The sequence below is a fragment of the Oryx dammah genome, unplaced genomic scaffold (genome assembly GCF_014754425.2).
Source record: "Oryx dammah isolate SB20612 unplaced genomic scaffold, SCBI_Odam_1.1 HiC_scaffold_1, whole genome shotgun sequence".
NCBI lineage: Eukaryota > Metazoa > Chordata > Mammalia > Artiodactyla > Bovidae > Oryx > Oryx dammah.
Window position 1 is genome coordinate 100,194,016 of NW_024070185.1, and position 20,884 is coordinate 100,214,899.

Sequence of the window (20,884 nt, forward strand, 5' to 3'; positions counted from 1 at the left end):
CTAGTTTTCCCTCCAGAAATTCACTGTGATGTCTGTGGCCCAGTTTTAACAAGCATGCAGAATTCCAAGGTGAGTGAGTGTTGCTAGCCTCATTCTCAGCTCTACTTTTTCTTTCTGTCCTTATTTTTCCTCTATCTTGCTCACCTAATTTATGTCACTTGATCATATTCCAAGTATCACTATATCTTTTCTAGAACAAGAAGTGATAAAGATAAGTAAAATAAATATTGGGTTAGCAATTGTGAGCTTCCTTTCTGTTTTATGATTTTTTTTTAATGTTACTGCTTTCCAAAGCATCAAACAAGTTTCACTGATTTCTTAACTCCTCTGTCCTTAAATGAGTTATTTTTTTAAATGAGTAGGTTTTTTTGTAACTATTAAAAGTACTATACGAGAATATTAGAAAGTTTGGAAGTAAAGTTGCATGTAAAGTAGATAGTTGTCATTATCAGTTCTAGATTCTTCTTATAACTTTTTATGTCCAAAACTTTAATACCAATGAAATAATATACAATTTCGTATCCTACTTTTTTTCTTAAAACTATATTGAAACATTTTTGTTGTAAAAATGACTTGTAGGCATGATTACTGATAACTGTAGAATAATTATACGATAATTTCCTTGACCTTTTTTTATTGTTGGATATTTAGTTTCTTTGAATTTATTTAAATAATATTTCAGTGAACATCATTATACAAATATCTTTGCCACAATTTTAAAAAGTATTTTCTAATGATAGAGTCCTAGACATAGAATAGTAGCAGTTAAAGACAAATATATAAAGGGGCTTCCCAGGTGGCACAGTGGTAAAGAATTTGCCTGCCCATACGGGAGACTCAGAAGATGCGGGTTCAATTCCTGGGTGAGGACGATCCCCTGGAGTAGGAATGGCAACCTGCTGGAAAATTCCATGGACAGAGGAGCCTGGTGGGCTATACAGTCCATGGGTTTGCAAAGGGTCAGACATGACTGAGTGACTGAACACACACACACACACACACACAAGCCACAAATAAAGGGAATAATTCAGGCAGATATTTTTAAAAGCTTACAATGAGGGCAGCCTTCTTACCAGTGGCCCTAAAACTAGCAACCCTAAAGGGGAAAAAATGGATAAATTTGACTATTTAACAATTTAAAAAATTCTGTGTAATAAAAGCTATTTGGCAATTATGATAGGTTAAATGGCTCTAAAGCATTTTCACATATGGAAAAGACTAGACTCACAAATTAAAAATAAACTTCTCTAACAAAAGAAGAAAAATATGCAGCCAACAAATATTCTAAAAGATATTCAGTTGAAACAGTCATTAAATAAACAAAACAGATATACTATTTTTCAGTTATAATTCCATCAAAGATAACCAGTATTGAGAATATATGGTTAGAAAATAAATTGGTCTATATCTGGAAATAGTTTGTTGATTAAAAATTAGTATAATCTTTCATATTTACTGTTTCATACTTTCAAGAGAATTATCAAACAGTTGTTCAGTGATGTTTGCTGTAATGATCTATTGATTGAAAAATTAGAAATAACCTAAATGGTTATTTGGTTTAATTATGGTATATCCATGTGGATTATATTGATATAGAAAGATATCCAAGATATATTAAAGAGATATAGAAAATATGAGGGACTATACATAGAAAAAAACATGGAAACCATAATATAATTGCATTTTTCTCTGTTTAAAGGGATTATAGTTTTTATATTACTTTAATTTTCCTGACGTTTTAAAATAAATGTGTCTAGTCTAAATAAGAAGGAAAAACAAACAAACAAAAAAAGCAATTGCCTGAAAGTAAAATTGGTTACAGCAGAAATAAAACTTGTGTTTCATCATACATACTGCTTTTTGTGGTTATCAAAGATTGATTTTAAAGTTAGAGTAGAAACGTTACATAGACTATAATTCAGTGAAATGGTTTTGCAAACTATAATAAAGAGCAGCAACCAGTTGATATCATGTAACATTTAGGAGGGCATAAAGCAGAGCCCTCTTACCAGTTCTGTTTACAATGAAAACGAGTTGCATTAATTTGTCATCTTTCAAAATCTACTTCTCATGAGCCCATAATCATTGTCAAGTCCCCAGACAGAGTCTGTTGGGGGCGCTCTGCAGGGTCTTGAAGCACTTCCATTCCAGCTGCCTTCCTGCTGTTGAGGGAACCGAAGCTCGGGGAGTCTTGGTGGCGTCCCAGAGATGCTGGGACTGCTTCACGTGCGGGGCGAGGCTCTGTTGTTATTGTTCTTGTTGTTGTTTGGTGGCTCAGTTGTGACCCCATGGACTGAAGCACACCAGGCTCCTCTATCTTCCACTATGTCCCCGAGTTTGTTCAGACTCATGTGCTTTGAATTGGTGGTGCTATCCAGTCGTCTTGTCCTCTGCTGCCCCCTTCTCCTTTTGCCTTCAATTTTTCCCAGCATCTAGGGGCTAGCCACCCTGGTGGCTCAGAGGTTAAAGTGTCTGCCTCCAATGTGGGAGACCTGGGTTCGAGCCCTGGGTCAGGAAGATCCCCTGGAGAAGGAAATGGTAACCCACTCCAGTATCCTTGCCTGGAGAATCCCATGGACAGAGGAGCCTGGTGGGCTACAGCCCACAGGATCGCAGAGTCGGACACGACTGAGTGACTTCACTTCACTTTCCCAGCGTCAGGGTTTCTTCCAATGAGTGTTGGCTCTTTGCATCAAGTGGCCAAAGTGCCAGGCTACTGCCCATGTTTCTGTCACCCTTGTGCCTGAAGATTCATAAATAGTGATTTAGATTTAAGTTTTTTCCTTCTCCTCTCTCTCTCTCAAGTTCTATAACACTCATTCCTCTGGGGAGTCTTCTAATAAATCATAAATGCCTCATTAAACAAACGTGCCCATATCTCCCGCTCCTGCCTCTGCTTCACAGGGGAAGGTTGTGTTTCGTGGGCATATGCTGGTGTGCAGAACTTTGACAAGGGGAAAAGAGGCAGAAAGTGTTGGGGTTTTGTCCAAGATCGAGTCCTTTGACTTCACAGTTTTGCTCAGTCTGTGAGCCTGGCTTCTGGGGAGGATGAAATCATAATTTTTGATGCCAGAGCTGTTCACTGGCTGCTTCTGTGATGGATGACTCTTGTTTATGTGTTTTTAAGGTTTTCTTAGTGCCATGGATTAAAACAGACTTTTGATGTGAAAGATTTCAATAAGTTTATTAAAGACAGCTTGAGCCATTTTTTATTTTGTGCTTTAAATTCTGAGAACTATGACTGTCATATAGTTGGTACCCTCATAGGGAAAAGTGGTGTATCGGAGACATAATTTTGGTTTGGACTAATTAATGTATAAAAATCTTGCTTTGGTATAAATTCATTTTATTTAGTATTTTTGTTGTTAAGTGTTGAAATTACATTTCAGAAAACTTAAATTCAGGGAAGGGGATGTGATTAATATTTTTTTCTGCCAACAATGATATTTTAGTATCATTTCCTTCTAGATTTAAAAAAAATCATCTAAAATGCAGTATAGTTTCAGGCTTATGGTCCTGGGAGGATATGGCAGAGTAGGCAAAACCTTTTCTATTTTCATCTAATCTGGTTCCTAAATGAGCAGGTAATCTGTTATCTCTACTTTTTATTTTTCCTCTGCCTTTGGCAGAACTTATCAGCATATTTAGCAGAAGGTGGAAACTTTTTTTTTTCTAAACAGTCACAGGTTTGGATTCAGTAAGCAAGATTCTCAGTGGAATTACTCTCTCTGTGTGTGTTATTCACTTCAGTCGTGTCTGACTCTTTGCGACCCCATGGACTGTAGCCCTCCAGGCTCCTCTGTTCATGGGATTCTCCAGGCAAGAATACTGGAGTGGGTTGTCATTTTCTTCTCCAGGGATCTACTAAAAGAAATTTTCAAAGTTAAGCTTGGAGAAGATGAATCAAATGTTTTCTGAACACAATTCTGGAGGATAGTTCCATTTCCGAGGGGAATGAAATCTCAACATTTTCCTTATAGATCCTTGAAATGTTTAACTGGACCCCACGCCTAGACTCGTCATTCCATCCTGGGAAACCCTGCCATGTGGCTGGCGTGTTTGGTGGAAGGAAAGTGTGTTCTTGCCCAGTTAGGTTATCCAGAAAGAGCTTTTTTCCTTCCCTTCTGCCAAGACAGCTGCTCTTTCCTTACCCTGATTTTGTTCTGCTCTTCTCATTTGCAGAGTACTCGGGTGGAGTTTGACCTGCCAGAATATTCTGTCCGTCGAAGATACCAGGATTTTGACTGGTTGAGGAACAAACTGGAAGAATCCCAGCCCACTCATCTCATTCCCGTAGGTACTAAGTCAGTACAGCTTGTTACTCACTTTTCCTTCTTTCTCTTTCCTGACAGTATTCACTCAACTCTCACCCCTCAAATTATGGGCAAACACTGCCTTACATTTTATACCAGATCACCCATCAACTGTTCATTTTGTGGATGCTGTATAATTATTTCACATTTTGGGTTTTGATTTCTGATCTGCTATACAGTATGCTGGTTTCTTGGGTGGAGTGGGGTAGATTTTCGTATTCCTTGTGACAAGGAGATTGATTTTTTTTTTTTTTTTTTTTAAGTATGGAGAGTTCTAGTTCTCCTTTGCTGCCTCCTCAAAGGCTGGCTGTTGCACCCTTCCTAGATACAGTTCTGAGGCTTGGAGAGCTGCCACCAGGTGGAGAAAGATGCCTCAGATTACAGCTGGCCAGGTTTTCTTGAGACATGGGTAATTCAGGGAGCAGGAATCTAGCACACAATCCATCAACCATAGCTTTTCCTTTAAAACAACAAACCCAAAGCCGCCTAACTCTGTTTATTGAATAAACATACTACTCATCCGTTATTTTAGTTGCACATTAAAAAAAAAAAAACTAGAGCAAATAAAATTTAAAAGACTACTTAAAATCAGCATACATGTGGAATACTTCTTTGACTACTTTCTCTTTGAAGTATAAATGACTATTTAGATCCTAGATGTTTCTTGAACTCTAGGGCTTTAGGGAAATTTGAGTCATGAAACACTTCAGTAGGGCTTTCAGTTCAGTTCAGTTCAGTCTCTCAGTCGTGTCCGACTCTTTGCGACCCCATGAGTCGCAGCACGCCAGGCCTCCCTGTCCATCAGCAACTCCCGGAGTTCACTCAGACTCACGTCCATCGAGTCAGTGATGCCATCCAGCCATCTCATCCTCGGTTGTCTCCTTCTCTTCCTGCCCCCAATCCCTCCCAGCATCAGAGTCTTTTCCAATGAGTCAACTCTTCGCACGAGGTGGCCAAAGTACTGGAGTTTCAGCTTTAGCATCATTCCTTCCAAAGAAATCCCAGGGCTGATCTCCTTCAGCATGGACTGGTTGGATCTCCTTGCAGTCCAAGGGACTCTCAAGAGTCTTCTCCAACACCACAGTTCAAAAGCATCAATTCTTTGGCGCTCAGCTTTCTTCACAGTCCAACTCTCACATCCATACATGACCACTGGAAAAACCATAGCCTTGACTAGACCGACCTTTGTTGGCAAAGTAATGTCTCTGCTTTTCAACATGCTATCTAGGTTAGTCATAACTTTCCTTCCAAGGAGTAAGCGTCTTTTAATTTCACGGCTGCAGTCACCATCTGCAGTGATTTTGGAGCCCCCCCCCCCCCAAAATAAAGTCTGACACTGTTTCCACTGTTTCCCCATCTATTTCCCGTGAAGTGATGGCTTTATCTTTCAGTAAAAACCTTGGCTGGGTAACTGCTCAGCACTGCCTACTGTACCTTCCAGTCATCCCCTCGTGCTTGGAAGAGGCTGGCTATGCTGGGAGCACTCCAGCAGTTTTCTTAATTTTCAAGGCAGGAGTGGCCATGTTGCTAGTGCTGTGATGAGAATGAACCCCACCCCCCACCCCCCTCACCCCTCACCCCCCACCCCTTACTCCCATTCCCTCTGCTCTTGAAGCCTAAAGTTTCCCTTTTCCTTTTTTTGATCACTTAAAGACATGCCAAAAGAAAAAAAAAAGCCAATAGTTTGTAAGCAGTTGAAACTATCCCTTAAAGATATTAATTTGGCAAGATTGGCGACTAGTGAATTTTTTTTTAATAGACTTTTATTTTAGAACAGTTTTAGATTTACAGAATTATTGAAAAGACAGTACAGTGAGTTCTCATAGACCTCACAGCCAGTTTGGCTTATTATAAACATTTTCTATTAGCATGGCACGTTTGTCACAAATAACGAACCAATACCACTTTACATTGTCGTTTCTGTAGTCCCAGGCTGTTCTTGGCTGTGACGGTTTCTCAGGCTTTCCTGATTTGGGAAGACCTGGATCGCTTTGAGGAGTACTGGTCAGGCTTTTTGTGGAATGTCCCTCAGTTGAGATTTGTCTGGTGTTTTGCTCGCAGTTAGCCAGGCGTGATGTGTTTTGTGGAGGAAAAGCATGAGGTTAAGTACAATCCTCATTTACATCATGAAAGGGTACATACTGTCATTAACAGTATTTATCACTGTGGTTGTTAATCTTGTTCACCTGCTTTGAGGTAATGCTTGTCAGGTTTTTCCACCGTACAGTTACCCCTTTTTTTCTCTCCTTCTCTGTAGAAAGTTGCTCTTTATGTGTAGTTCATACTATGTATAAGGGGAATTAATGCGCCACCTCCTGGCAACTAGGTGAATTTGAAGTTCCGCACTTAAAGATCAAAGTTAGACAGCGACACCTGCTGGTAAAACATAGTAGCCTCATGTGTAGACACAAGCCAGAATTAGGAGACTGGAAGTCTCCCAGAATGCCCAAGGTGAATTTTTAAGTCTGTTATCTTTAACCAGTATCTTTAAGTCTGGTTTCCTTTGGTCTGGGTGGAAGCATTGAGTAGAAGGTACTTTTGAAGCATGTAGAGATTTAAATTTCTTCGTAAATTCTTAGTGTATATCTGGGGAGGAGAGAGATTCAATGTAGGAGAGCATCTCTGACTTAAACATGAAAGTCAGACTGGAAACAAACCATTTTTTTCCCCCAGAAGTTCACTTTACAGCAGCTTTTCTAGGAGGTGATTGTTTGTTGTTAATAATCAACTTTGTGTTGGTCCTTTTACCGCCCTTGGGAAGGTGAGGGATTATGAGATGGACAAAGACTCCTATCCAGGAGAGTTTATTATCAGAGGGAGACCCAGTAAACATATAGCATAGTTATTGTTTAAATGTTCATTTTTCATTTTTTTTTAAGAAAAGCTTTATTGAGATCTGATTAATATGCCATACAATTCACCCATTTGAAAATGCAAGTCATTTTAGTGTATTCATACAGCCATCAGCAGATCAGTTTTAGAACCTTTTCATGATCCCGAAGAGAAACCTCTTAATCCTTGCCTGTTAATTCCAAACCCTGTCTTCCCCAGTGCCTGGTGACCACTTCTCTATGTTCTGTCTCTATAGGTGTGCCTATTTCTGGACGTTTGATATAAGGAGAATCATACACAGTGGTCTTTTGTGACAGTTTTTTCCCCATAGCATAATGTTTTCAGTGTTCATTCATGTTCTAGCACGCGTCAGTCAGTACTTTGTTTTTGTTGTCAGATGAGCGTCCCTTCTATGGCTATATCACATTTTCTCTGTTTGCTGCCTTTGGTGGACAGTTGGGTTGTTTCCACTTTTTGGCTGCTGTGAGTAATGCTGCTATGAACGTTCATGTGTGAATTATTGTGTGGACATATGTTTTCATTTTTCTCGGGTGTATACCTAAGACTATAATTGCTGAATCACGTTTAACTGTGTATTTAACCTTTTGAGGAACTGCCAGACTGTTTTCCAAAGTGGCTGCTTCATTTTATGTTCACGCCAGCAGTGTATGAGGGTTCTGTTTCCTCCACGTCTGCATCAACCCTGGTTATAACCTTTCTTTTTGATAATAGCCACCCTAGAAGACTCTTGAGAGTCCCTTAGACTGCAAGGAGATCCAACCAGTCCATCCTAAAGGAGATCAGTCCTGGGTGTTCATTGGAAGGACTGATGCTAAAGCTGGAACTCCAAAATTTTGGCCACCTGATGCAAAGAGCTGACTCATTGGAAAAGACCCTGATGCTGGGAAAGATTGAGGGCAGGAGGAGAAGGGGACGACAGAGGATGAGATGGTTGGATGGCATCACTGACTCAATGGACATGGGTTTGGGTGGACTCTGGGAGTTGGTGATGGACAGAGAGGCCTGGCGTGCTGCGGTTCATGGGGTAGCAAAGAGTTGGACACGACTGAGTGACTGAACTAAATGGAACTGAATGGGGATGGATTGGTATCTCTCTGTGGTTTTGATTTGCATTTCCCTGACAGTTAACATCCAACCATCTCATCCTCGTTCGCTCCCTTCTTCTTCTACCTCAGTCTTTCCCAGCATTTTCCAGTTTCCAACATTCCCCAGGCTTTTTCCCAGGGAGTCGTCAAGAGGAGCTTCAGCATGAGTCCTTCCAGTGAATATTCAGGGCTGATCTCCTTCAGGATGGACTGCTTTGGTCCTTGCCGTCCAAGCAACTCTCAAGAGTCTTCTCCAGCACCGGGTTGTCCTTTTATTATTGCATTAAGACAGTTCTTTGTATAATCTGGATACTAGTCCCTTTTCAGGTATATGGTTTGCAAAAATTTTCTCCCATTTAATGACTTGTCTCTTTATTTTCTTGATGGTATCCTGTGAAGTACAAAGTTTTAAAATTTCAATGAAGTCCAGTTTACCTATTGTACTTTGTTTGTGTGTGCTTTTGGCGTTTTAGCTAAGAAACCACTGCCTAATCCCAGATCATAGAGATTTACATCTATGTTGCTCACTGAAATTTTTATAATTTTAGCTCTTATATTTAGGTCTTTAACCTATTTTGAGTTTGTTTTTGTACGGTTAGTTTCCATTATCCAATTAGTGAAGCTGGTTATCTTTCCTGTTACTTTATTGGAGGTGGGCATTTCTGTTATGAATTGCCTCTTCATTTGAAATTTTTTTCCTCATTGTTTTGTGAATACTCTGTGTATCTGCAAAGGACATTAACCCAGTTGAGAATATCTGTTTTTTTCTTAGTTACCTTTTTTCTCCAACTTGACTCTGCAATAGATAATATCCCTTCCCTCCCAGCCATGGTAATTTTTCCCGTACAGTTTCTGGCTTTGAAGCTTGTTTCTAACCTAGGATGTTAAAAAAAAAAAGGTAATATATTTTCTTCTGTTACTTTTATGTCCTTGTGTTTAGTGCTTAAAGCTAGAGTGTATTTTGATGTGAGATGGGGAGATCTTGTTTTTTTCAGACGGTGAGATGTCCCACAACTGCTTAGGAGTAGTCAGTCACCTATATCATAGCTCGTGTGTTAGACTCTGTCATGCATTAGATTTGTCTAGCCTTGGGCTGTTTCTGAACCTTCTGGTTCATTGATCTCTTTAGTGTGGTATCCCTGCTACACTATTGAATTATTATAAGTTTACAGAATGTATCAGCATCTGGTTGGATAGGTCCCTGTCTCTACCCACCGTATTCTTTGTTTTCCAAGTTTTTCTGGCTATTTGCACATGCTTTATTTTTCAAGTGAACTTTAGAACTTTAGTGAATCAGCTGGAAAATTGGGAATGATGGTAGAGAAATGGATTTTTTTTGCTGGTTTTTTTTTTTTTTTTTTTGCCAATTTTAGTCAGCTATGGTTAAAACTTTGTGAGAATTCCTGAGCTTTCAGAGCCTATTGCTTACGTTAGGAGCACGGAGATAAAGTTCCCACTTTTTGGAGGGCTTCACTGGAGCCATGTGAAATGGTAGACAAACAGCCAGCCAGACTGTGGTTCTGGGGAGGACCCCAAGTTCTTTCATTTGCTTCTTCCCATTGGCTGCCCTGAGGCTTGCCCAGTTTTCAGCCCCAGTGGCTCTGAACTTGGTAGCTTCTGGGGCTCTCTCAGGGAAACTCAACCCCTTACTTCCTAAGTCGACTGTTGCTTTGCCTGAATAGTATCACAAGATGGTTAATGGTGATGGGTTTTTCTCTCAACCCAATCTTTTCTGCTTTGTGTCTTTAACAAATTCTGTCCTATTAACAGTACCATTATATTCTCTAGTGCTCCAAAAAAAATTTCTCTTTTTATATTGCTTAACTTTTCTGGGATTTGAAAAGCAGAAACAATCAGGTGTTTTTCAAATGGCATGCTAAAGCTAGAGTTGGGCTGGATGGGTATGTTTGTCATCTCGTAATGGCAGTTCACTTTGCTTTTCTTTGTAATCTGACAGTGGGAGCCACCAGAGTCTTCACTGTGACGTGGTTTTTGCTTTTTAATTTACATTTTGTCTCGGAAGTTGGCTTTAACACTGCTTCATTAACTAGGGCACAACTCATTACACAGCAGAGATTTCATGACTCGATGGGCACAGAGTTTGGAGATGAAGCAAATACATTTATTAGAATCTTTAGTTTTTAATTTCACTTGGAAATTTAATGCTTGCTTCAATTTTTATGATGGGAGCTTTTCTAGAAGGCTGCATTTGTGTGTATTACGGACCCATTTATGTTTTGGGTAGCGGTAAACGCATAGGAATTAATAAGGAGAAATTTGTAATGCAGTGTTTGTTTTTCTTAATATGAAGTAATCAGTAGAATGTCTCACTTCACTCTTTAGCTGGTTCCTTTTTTTGTACTCTTCAATATATGTGCTTTTAGCTGATCAAGCATGTAAGTTAATAAGCAGTTCACTGGTTGAACCTTGAATTAAATCAGGCTTGATGACTGTTCTTTATAGGAACAAATTTTTTTTTAAATTTTATTAAAGTGTAGTTGAGGCACAATATTATATAAATGACAGGGGTACAGTGTAGTGATGCACAGTTTTTAAAGGTGCTGCTCCACTTATAGTTACTATAGCATATTGGCTCTATTTCCAGTGTTGTACAGTATATTCCTGTAGCTTATTTTGCACCTAATAGTTTGCACCTCTTACTCTCCTCCTCCTGTAATTGCCTCTCCTCTCTCCCCGCTGGTAACTGCTGGCTGCTCTCTGTATCTGTGAGTCTGCTTCTGTTTTTGTTACAGTCACTCGCTTGTTGTACCTTTTAGATTCCACGTATCAGTGATGATGTTGTTGTTCAGTTTGCCAGTCTTGTTTGACTCTTTATGACCCCATGGACTGCAGCATGTCAGGCCTCTCTGTCCCTCACCATCTCCTGAAGTTTGCCCAAGTTCATGTCCGTTGCACCAGTGATCCGGCCATCTCATCCTCTGACGCTGTCTTCTCCTTCTGCCTTCAGTCGTTCCCAGCATCAGGGACTTCTCCAGTGAGTCAGCTGTTCGCATCAGATGACCAAAATACTGGAGTTTCACCTTCAGCATCAGTCCTTCCAATGAGTATTCAGGGTTGATTTCCCTTAAGATGGGCTGATTTGATCTCCTTGCTGTGCAGGGGAGTCTCAGGAGTCTTTTCCAGTGCCACAGTTCAAAGGCATCAGTTCTTCAGCACTCAGCCTTCTTTACGGTCCAGCTCTCAGCCGTATGTGACCACGGGGATATAAGTGACATCATACACTATTTTTCTTTCTCTGTAGGACTTATTTCACTTAGTATAATACCCTCCAAGTCCATCTATGTTGTTTCAGATGGTTAAGATTTCCTTTTAATCTTGATGCTCTTTTATTTGTTTGTTACTTATTTTGGTTAGGAGCAATATTTTCTGTTAGTTTGATATGAATATGAAAAATAGTTTTCTGTCACGTAGTGGCTATGCAGTAAATATCTGTCAAGTTGCATAGAAGAAGCAATTAAAAAAATGAGGACAGTGGACACATAAAGACTGAGTAGTTGAAATCTTTGTCCAGATCTCCTACCCAGAAACAGTAGCTTTTCTGAGACAATCTACTGTACTTTTATTTCATAGATTATAAAATACTTTCTTATAAACTAACATAAAGTATGGTATATATGAAAGTACTTTACCAGAGTATTTAGTGCTCTAAAATGTAAATGTTTTAAGATTAAACCTTGATATATTTAATAGATTATTGTAACGTTTCACAAATAGGATTTTTGAAGGTTCCAACATATATATATGCATATATAGTTTTTTAAAAACTTCATTATGGAAAATGTCAAAGTTGCTTCAGTGCAGTGACCCCCTCAATGTATTCATCACCTAGTCTCAGCACATATCAACTCATGACCAGTCTTGTTTCACCTCTGTCCCTACCCACTCCCTCATCCCCACACCAGGTGATTTTTTTCTTTTTCAAAAAAGTGAGTTAAACAACATTTTTTAATCTAATAGTTCTGGAAGTCAAAAGTGCAAAATCAGTCTTCATGGATTAATATCAAGAATCCTGGAGTGGATAGCCTATTCCTTCTCCAGCGGATCTTCTGGACCCAGGTCTCCTGCACTGCAGGCGGCTTAGTAGAATAGTTGGTATATTAATATACACGGGGCTGTATCCCTTCTGAAGTTTCTAGGGGGGAATTTGTCCTTCCCTTTTCCATCTTCTGGAGGCCGTCTGCATTGCTTGGCTCAGGCCCCTTCCTCCATCTTCAAAGCCAGTGGCATTGCATCTCCTCTCCTCTATGACATCTGGTTCCATCCTTCAATCTTTTTTTTTTAATTAAGATAAAATTTACATAACATAAAATTCACCAAAGTGTATAATTCAGTGGCTTTTATTATATTGACAGTGTTTTGAATCACCATCACTATCTAATTTCAGAATATTTTCATCATCCCAAAAAGAAGTCCCGTACCCATTAAGTAGCCCCATCCAATCCCTTCTTTTTCCCTAGCCCAAATATTGTGAATAATGCTGTTTGAACATTTGCTGTACAAGTTTTTGTGTGAAAACTTGCTTTCAGTGATTTTGGCTATATACCAAGGAGTAGAACTGCTAGATAGTATGGCAATTCTAAGTTTAAGTTTTTGAGAAACTGCCCAACTGTTGTGCCAGTGGCTGAGCCGTTTTACATGCCTGCCAGCAGTGTGTGAGAATTCCCGTTTCCCTATCTACGTGCCAACACTTGTGATTTTTCTTTCTTTCCCGCCTTTTATGGCCATCCTAGTGGATTTGAAATGTTATCCCAGGCGATTTTTTTTTTTAAATACTTTGGCTTAAAACATATACGGAAGTGCTGCTGTTTAGTCCACTTCCTTTGTCCTTTCTGCCCTCAGAATTTACAAGTTAATACAAATAGTTGGCATTCATTTGACATCTACCATGTGCTTGGAGCAGTGTTGAGCTCTTCACTTGTATTATCTCACTTACGGGGTATAGTTACCCTCGACTTGACCAGCAATCCAGATTCATATATGGGCTTCCCTGATAGCTCAGTTGGTAAAGAAGCTGCCTGCAATGCAGGAGACCTGGGTTCAATTCCTGGGTCCAGAAGATCCTCTGGAGAAGGAATAGGCTACCCACTCCAGTATTTTTGGGCTTCCCTTGTGGCACAGCTGGTAAAGAATCCGCCTGCAATGCGGGAGACCTGGGCTCGATCTCTGGGTTGGGAAGATCCCCTGGAGAATGTAAAGGCTACCCACTCCAGCATTCTGGCCTAGAGAATTCCATGGCATGTATAGTTCATGGGGTCGCAAAGAGTAGGACACAACTGAGTGACTTTCACTTCAGATTCCTATGCATAAACAACCCAGTAGGTAATTATAAGGGTGTGGAAGAGAGTAGGTGTATTCTTTTAAGGAAGCTTGAAATGGGAAGAAACAAATTTATGAAGCCACAGACATTTGATGATAAGATTCCTTATTACGGAAGGAAATTCTGTTTGCAGAAGGATTCACTCCCAGGTTCCTTTAACTAGCAAGCTTCTTTGGTTCATTGACCCACGTTCAAGGGACTAAATCTGAAGAATGGATCACTCTTTTCAGAAGGTTGTCTGTTGTGTGAAATGAGGCCCACCTAACTACTTATTTGCTCATTAGATCTTTTCCCTGTTTCTTGTTCAGTGTAAGCAGATGGGAGTATGCTCAGCAGGACTCATGAGATTAAAATGTCACTGGATTTGGTAATTAGAAAGTTTTGATGATTTGAGAAGAGTGGTTTCTGCATTAGGCAGGGATGGGGCAGAGAAATGCAGCCTTGAAGGCAGTACCACAGATGGCTTCATTTTGGGGTGAAGAAAGGTTAGGGGTGGAGAAATCAAGGGGAAAGAGTGAAAGTAAAGGTAAATGATTCTTTTCAAAAAGGTTGAATGAGATGGGAAGGAGATGGAGAAGATATAAGGTTAAGAGATAGATTTTTTTTTTTTCATGGTCAGTAGCATGAGAACCAACCATGTTTTTGTAGACTCAGAATAGAGCTAGGTCAGATGTTGAAGACAAATGGCAGAGAAGGTGTAAGTAATTGATGAGGACAGGTGCAAGACAGTGAACTAATGGACACAGATGGAATGGTTCGCTCTGGGCACGGGGATGTTCTCTGTAGCAAGCCGAGGCGTGGAGGCAAAGGTGGTACCCAGTAGAGTCTTGACTCTTGAGATCGAAAACATGTGGTCTTTCCAAAGCACTTCAGGTTGAGGCTGTTGAATTCTCTCATACCCAAGTGCTTCTTTTCCAGGAGTGCTGGTATTGCCAATTCCTAAATATTTCAAATGTCTTCTGTTATAAAATCTGGGTTGCTTCTTGGCTTTCCCTACTCTTAAGTGCTTAGGATTATACTTTTGGGGGCTAAGTTCTTGTTCATCTATCTTATTTCAACATTTGTGTTCATGTGTGTGTGCACACATGCGCTTGGGTTTATAACTTAAAAAAAATTCTTTATAGACATATTACAGAATTTAAGGAGGTTGCAGACTTAAATGCTTGTTCCAGTTTTTCGGTCTCCTCATCAGCACTTGTTGTTTCTTTTCCTTTCCTGTCTTTCTCCATCTCTATTATGGTCATCCTAGTGAGATGCCATCCTAGTGAAGTGGTATCTCACTGTGATTTTGGTTTGTATTTCCCTAATGACTAATAATGTTGAGCATCTTTTCATGTGCATTTTGGCCATTCGTATGTCTTCTTTGGACAAATGTCTACTGGGTCACTTAACCTTTTAAAAATGTAAATATTCTTTTAATATTTCATAATCAAAACACTTCCAAATTGTGCATTAGTGGATACTCTCTTTCCCTGTGGTGGCAGTGATGAGGAAAGCCTTTTAATGAAGCTGCTACGGAAATAGGTTAAAGCTCAAAGATCCCTTGGTGGCCAGGTAGTATTAAATTGCCCACAATGTTGGCTCAAAGTAAGTAACAGTGGAGAAATTCAAGTAAGGAGTAAAGGAAGTTATATCATTAAGAACTTTTAAACATAAACCTAAACGAAAAAAAAGGGCTTTGGAAAATAGGGTATTTTATAGACCCAGGGGTTTCCCTAATACGCTTATTTTTTCATTTACCAAATTCTTTTATTCTTTGAACTGGAAGTAGAATCTTAAGATATTTAAATAATATGGCTTGTATCTGGCTCCTTTCCTGTCTTTCTTATCTTGTCCTAACTTTCCCACTTTGTCACCTGTGCATCAAGCGGCATAAAGATAACAACTGGATTTAATGGTAGATGTTACCCGACTATTTTTGGTGTTCCAGAGACTATGCTCTACTGTTTCATTTTTTTTATTATTATGAAATTGACAGTGTAGTTGTAATTTTACTCCATCAGCATTTTCTCAGACTTGTTTATACTGATGACTACATACAGATCTAACTGATTTAATAAAGACCATTCTTGATGGATGGGTCCCAGGACTTATTTGCTAGCCTAGTTTTTCCTTGCACCCTACTGTCAATTATTCTGAATATTTTTCTTCATGTCATTGTAGCCACTTCCTGAGAAGTTTGTGGTGAAAGGTGTCGTGGATCGATTTTCAGAAGAGTTTGTGGAGACCAGAAGAAAAGCTTTGGATAAATTCCTGAAAAGAATTACAGATCACCCTGTGCTCTCCTTCAATGAACACTTTAATGTTTTCCTTACTGCCAAGGTAAGGCAGACTCTTTTATATTCCTCCCCCAAATCAGCATTCTTTCTACTCTCCCTTGAAAGGTGTTCTGATCTCTCCAAGGCACATCTGTAGTGAGTGGGTGACATAGAATTGCTCTGGGTTTGTGTCTTTAGTGTTTTTTCTTGGTGCTCATCTGCCCTGGCATGGTTTCCATGTTAGAATTCAGGAGAACTATCCCCCTGCAGCAGCTGAGGAAGTTAGACTATTTTCACTTGCCAAAAGCAGAGATGTTTTCCTGAACACTTACCAGCGATATTACTGGATGAGGCCATTCTGATAACAGTGGGCATGAAAGGGCAAGAATGTTCACTGAGTGTTTGGTAAGGACATTTTTCACAGGAACTTCATCAGTGTTGGCTCAGAGTCTCATTTCACGGGTGAGGAGACTGAAGCTCAGGGTGTGTGTTCGAGTTCAGCTGGCATCACTGGGATGTAAACTGGGTCTTTGTAGCTCCTGAGGCCACAGTTTTCCTGGGTATCAGACCACCTGACCAAGAGGAGTTTAGAATTACTTCATTTCAGTTCAGTCGCTCAGTTGTGTCCGACTCTTTGCGACCCCATGAACTGGAGCATGCCAGGCCTCCCTGTCCATCACCAACTCCCGGAGTCCACCCAAACCCCTGTCCGTTGAGTCGGTGATGCCATTCAACCATCTCATCCTCTGTTGTTCCCTTCTCCTCCTGCCCTCAATCTTTCCCAGCATCAGGCTCTTTTCCAGTGAGTCAGCTCTTCGTACCAGGTGGCCAAAGCATTGGAGTTTCAACTTCAGCATCCATCCTTCCAATGAATATAACATTACTTACCTGCAGCCAAGTTCCTAGCAGGTGGGCATTTTCCAGGCACTTGCCAGGGATAGAGTTAGGACAAACACAGGTGCTGGATTCTACATAGTCAGACTCAAGTTGGCCATCTCCCCTTCAGTAAATTTAAGAAAACTGAAATCATTATCAGGCATCATTGAAATCATATCAGGCATCTTTTCTGGCCATAATACTATGAGACTAGATATCAATTATAGGGGGAAAAAAGCTGTAAAAAACACAAACACATAGAGATTAAACAATACATTTCTAAATAACGAAAAGGTTACTGAAGAAATAAAAAGGGAAATTTAAAAATTCCTGGAAACAAATGACAGCAGGAACATGACAGCCCCAAACCTGTGGGATGCAGCTGACTCAAGGGGGCCACCCCCTGCCTAGTCTCGGGACTTCCCTTGGCAGAACTGGTCCAGAACCCGAGGTGCTCCACTCTGACTGTCTGCAGAAGTGAGAGCTCGTGTTCAGACTCTTGTGCCAGCTGTCTTCCACCCCCCATCCCTTTACGCTCATGCTTCCTAGTCTCATGTTCAGGCCATAGGTAATTCCTCCCGCATTGGCAAGGATATTGAGGTCCAGGTACTTTCCAGTTTTTTTTTTTCAAAATCCCAAATGGAAAAATATTTACAAACAGTGTCACCTGACGTAAAGACCTTAGAGGGATGCCATTCTGCAGACAGTGAGGATCACATGCCAGAGTCTGCCAGTGTTGCGATTTGTTTTTTGTTTTTTTTTTTCCCTTTTTCCCAAACCTCAGTTGGCACTCAGCCTCCTGGATGACATTCTTATTCATCTTCTCTTTTCCCTGGAAGCCTTCCCTCCACAGTTCAAACTTGTGTTCTTTTAAAAAAAATAAATATTTCCTGGTGAACTGCTCCTCAGGCACAGTTCTTCCAGAGTAAACACAAAGTAAAGTCCCCCCTGTTCTCCAGAAGTACAACACACCGTTTCACCCAAATTGCAGGTTCTTCATCCAGGCAAGCCCTCAAGTTTCATCATTTTTATTGAATAAAGGGACAAAGCAGGAGAAAGCTTAGACCCCTGGTCACTAGGAATTTGTGTGAAAAATAGGAGGAAGGTTTTTTTTTTGTATGTGTGGTTTTTATTTGTGGGCCAAGCAAGATGAACTGATGTTTAAAGTGTCTTCAGTTTTGTTATTGAAGAATACACGTCCAGAAAAGTATGCCAATCATAACTCAATAAGTGATCAGAAAATGAACACACCCTTTGTGATCATTACCTGTATCAAGACAGAAAATCTCCAGCACCGTGGAAGCCCCTGCTCCCAATCACTCCCGCCCTCCTCCTCCCTAGAATGAACGCTGGCCTGATTTCTAGCATCGCAGAGCGCTGACTGGGTTTTGCCGCACGGCCTTTCCTGTCAACTGCGTCCTGCCTCCCAAACTCTACTTCCCTTACGTGGCTTCGGTTGGATAGAAATGAATGAATCTCAGCTGTTGAATTTTGCTCCTAAAGATAATTTAGGATATTTTGTACAAGAGAAAGGGGCTCTTTAAAAAAAAGTTGTATTTCAACAGTTGTGATTAAAGGAACGTGTGCAGGGTCAGTGTTCCTTATTGGAAAGGAAGGAGTCCAGCTCTGGAGAAAGAGACCTGGTGTGCAGGTGCAGGGGTGTGAGCGCGGTGGACACGATGACAAAGGGGAGGAGACATGTGTGTGTCTGTGTGTGTGTGGTTAGTGCCTTACTTAACTCAGCTACTTTTCTTTTTCTTTGTTAATAATTAAAAATATATATTTATTTGGCTGTGTTGCATCTTAGTTGTACCGCAGCATACAGGAGCTTAGTTCCCCAGCCAGGCATTGAACCCACATCTGCTGCATCAGGAGGTGGCCTTTTAACCACCAGACCACCAGGGAATCCCCAGTCCCTTATTTTCGGAGTCCTCCATTTCCTAAAGGAATTGGCTTACCGAATCCTGGCCATGTGAGCGGGTGAGCCCTTTGAGTCTGTCTCTTCGTGTGTCATCCTTAGGACCTGAACGCCCACAAGAAGCAAGGGATGGCACTGCTGACTCGAGTGGGCGAGTCGGTCAAGCATGTCGCTGGCGGCTACAAGCTGAGAAATCGGCCTCTTGAATTCGCAGCCATCGGCGAGTACTTAGACACGTTTGCGCTCAAGCTGGGAACCATCGATCGAATAGCCCAGCGGATCATCAAGGAAGAAATAGGTGAGCTGTGTGTCAAGGTCTGGATCAGGCCTGCGAACCACATTTGCAGAAATGGCACTCACGTGTGCCAGGCACTCACTGCTGAAATGCTGGAGTGGCAGAACCAGGCCACACTATGCTCGTGAAACCAACACACACACAAGTATATACACGGAGCGGGGGAGGTAGTTGAGACCAGAGGGGAATTTTGTTCTCCATCCCTGGCCCTACGTTTCATCCTGTGTTTGATTTCCCCACGGCAAGCAGCCACTCTGAGCCACTAGGCTTTTCTAGTTTTCTCTCTCTCTCGATTTCCCTTCTTCCATCGCCAGAGGATGAGATGGTTGGATGCCATCCTCTCTCTCATCTATAGGGACGATCATTTAAAAATTAAACTTGAGTATCTTTTCTGGCAGAAAGGCAGTTCAGAAGGACAGCCTGTGTTTGCCAAAGTTCTGTTCCTAAGGAGGTTTCAGACTTGAAATTGACTCACCTGCCTCGCCTTGGCTTCATTTCAAGCCCACTCTTCCTGAGAGTTAATCTTTAATCTTTAATCTTCCTGGTTGCTGCCACTGCTTCATCCCCACCCCTCTCCTGGCCACTTGCTTTTCTGTATCCCAGAATGTGGGGGCCTTTTGTCTTCTTACACACGTGTAGGCCAAACACACCTGAACACTGTTAGTGATCATGCTGGCATGTGATGTGAAACGTAGGAAAGGATTCCCCGGTAGCTGCAGTCCATTGGTTATTGAGAAATGGCAGCAACGTTTTGTCGTAATGGCAAGAATCCTGGTGACAGTTGATGGCCAGATTTTCTTTGTGAGGAGAAATAATATTTTCCCCTGTTCTCTGTGTTTTAATTCTCCTTTACCTGCTGCTGGTCTTATGTGGGCCTGCAGATTTTAGAGATGGCTTTAGGTACCATCCACACCTAAAGATCATATGGGGTAAATTCTGATGGGCCCAAGGTGTTGGGGTGACCCCTGAGTGAGAAAGCGAGTCTGCCTATGTAAGACCACACTTTCTTATATCAAGTATTTCCTAAAATTTGATTGGTTTTCCATTGTGAATGATTTTCTTTTTTTTTTTCCCTTTTGAAAACATCCCCCTAAACCTTTATGAAACTTTGCTTCCATGGCCTGTCAAAATATTGCTTCACTGTAGGAGTAGGTGAGTAGGTTTTTTGGAAGATATTTAGTGGATGTCGCTCCCAGCACTTTCCCCCGAAGGCATGGGGGCTCCCATTATCCAGAGGCATGACATTTCCATTATGGAGTGGAGTTGATTGATGTTATGATGTTAGCTGTAACATCAGCTTACAGAGATTGTAAAAAATATTCTGTTACCATCAGTGCTGTGTTTAAAGGGAAGCATGCTCAGAGAGCTCTTTGCTGCAATAGTTACTGAGTCAGTAATACCAGTGATTGCTGCCCAGCCAGATCTCAGCTGGTTTTTCTCTTCCCCCTTTCAGTTCAGTTCAGTTGCTCAGTTGTGTCTGACTCTTTGCGACCCCATGGACTGCAGCACGCCAGGCCTCCCTGTCTATCACCAACTCCCAGAGTTTACCCAAACTCATGTCTGTTGAGTCGGTGATGCCATCCAACCATCTCATCCTCTGTTGTCCCCTTCTCCTCCTGCCCTCAATCTTTCCCAGCATCAGGGTCTTTTCAAATGAGTCAGCTCTTCACATCAGGTGGCCGAAGTATTGGCGTTTCAGCTTCAACATCAGTCCTTCCAGTGAACACCCAGGACTGATCTCCTTTAGGATGGACTGGTTGGATCTCCTTGCAGTCCAGGGGACTCTCAAGAGTCTTCTCCAACACCACAGTTCAAAAGCATCAATTCTTCGGCACTCAGCTTTTTTTATAGTACAACTTTCATATCCATACATGGCTACTGGAAAAACCATAGCCTTAACTAGATAGACCTTTGTTGACAAAGTAATGTCTCTGCTTTTGAATATGCT

General features: G+C 41.0%; 1 protein-coding gene across 1 annotated transcript in view; it reads left to right on the top strand.

The window, feature by feature from the left end:
• The window catches only part of SNX30 (sorting nexin family member 30), a 108,656-nt gene that overhangs the window by 57,366 nt on the left and 30,406 nt on the right, over positions 1-20,884 (top strand). The window contains exons 3-5 of the mRNA XM_040239402.1: positions 4,183-4,293; positions 15,753-15,911; positions 18,744-18,939. Coding sequence (XP_040095336.1) covers positions 4,183-4,293; positions 15,753-15,911; positions 18,744-18,939 — 466 coding nt within the window. The remainder of the gene's footprint in view (positions 1-4,182; positions 4,294-15,752; positions 15,912-18,743; positions 18,940-20,884) is intronic.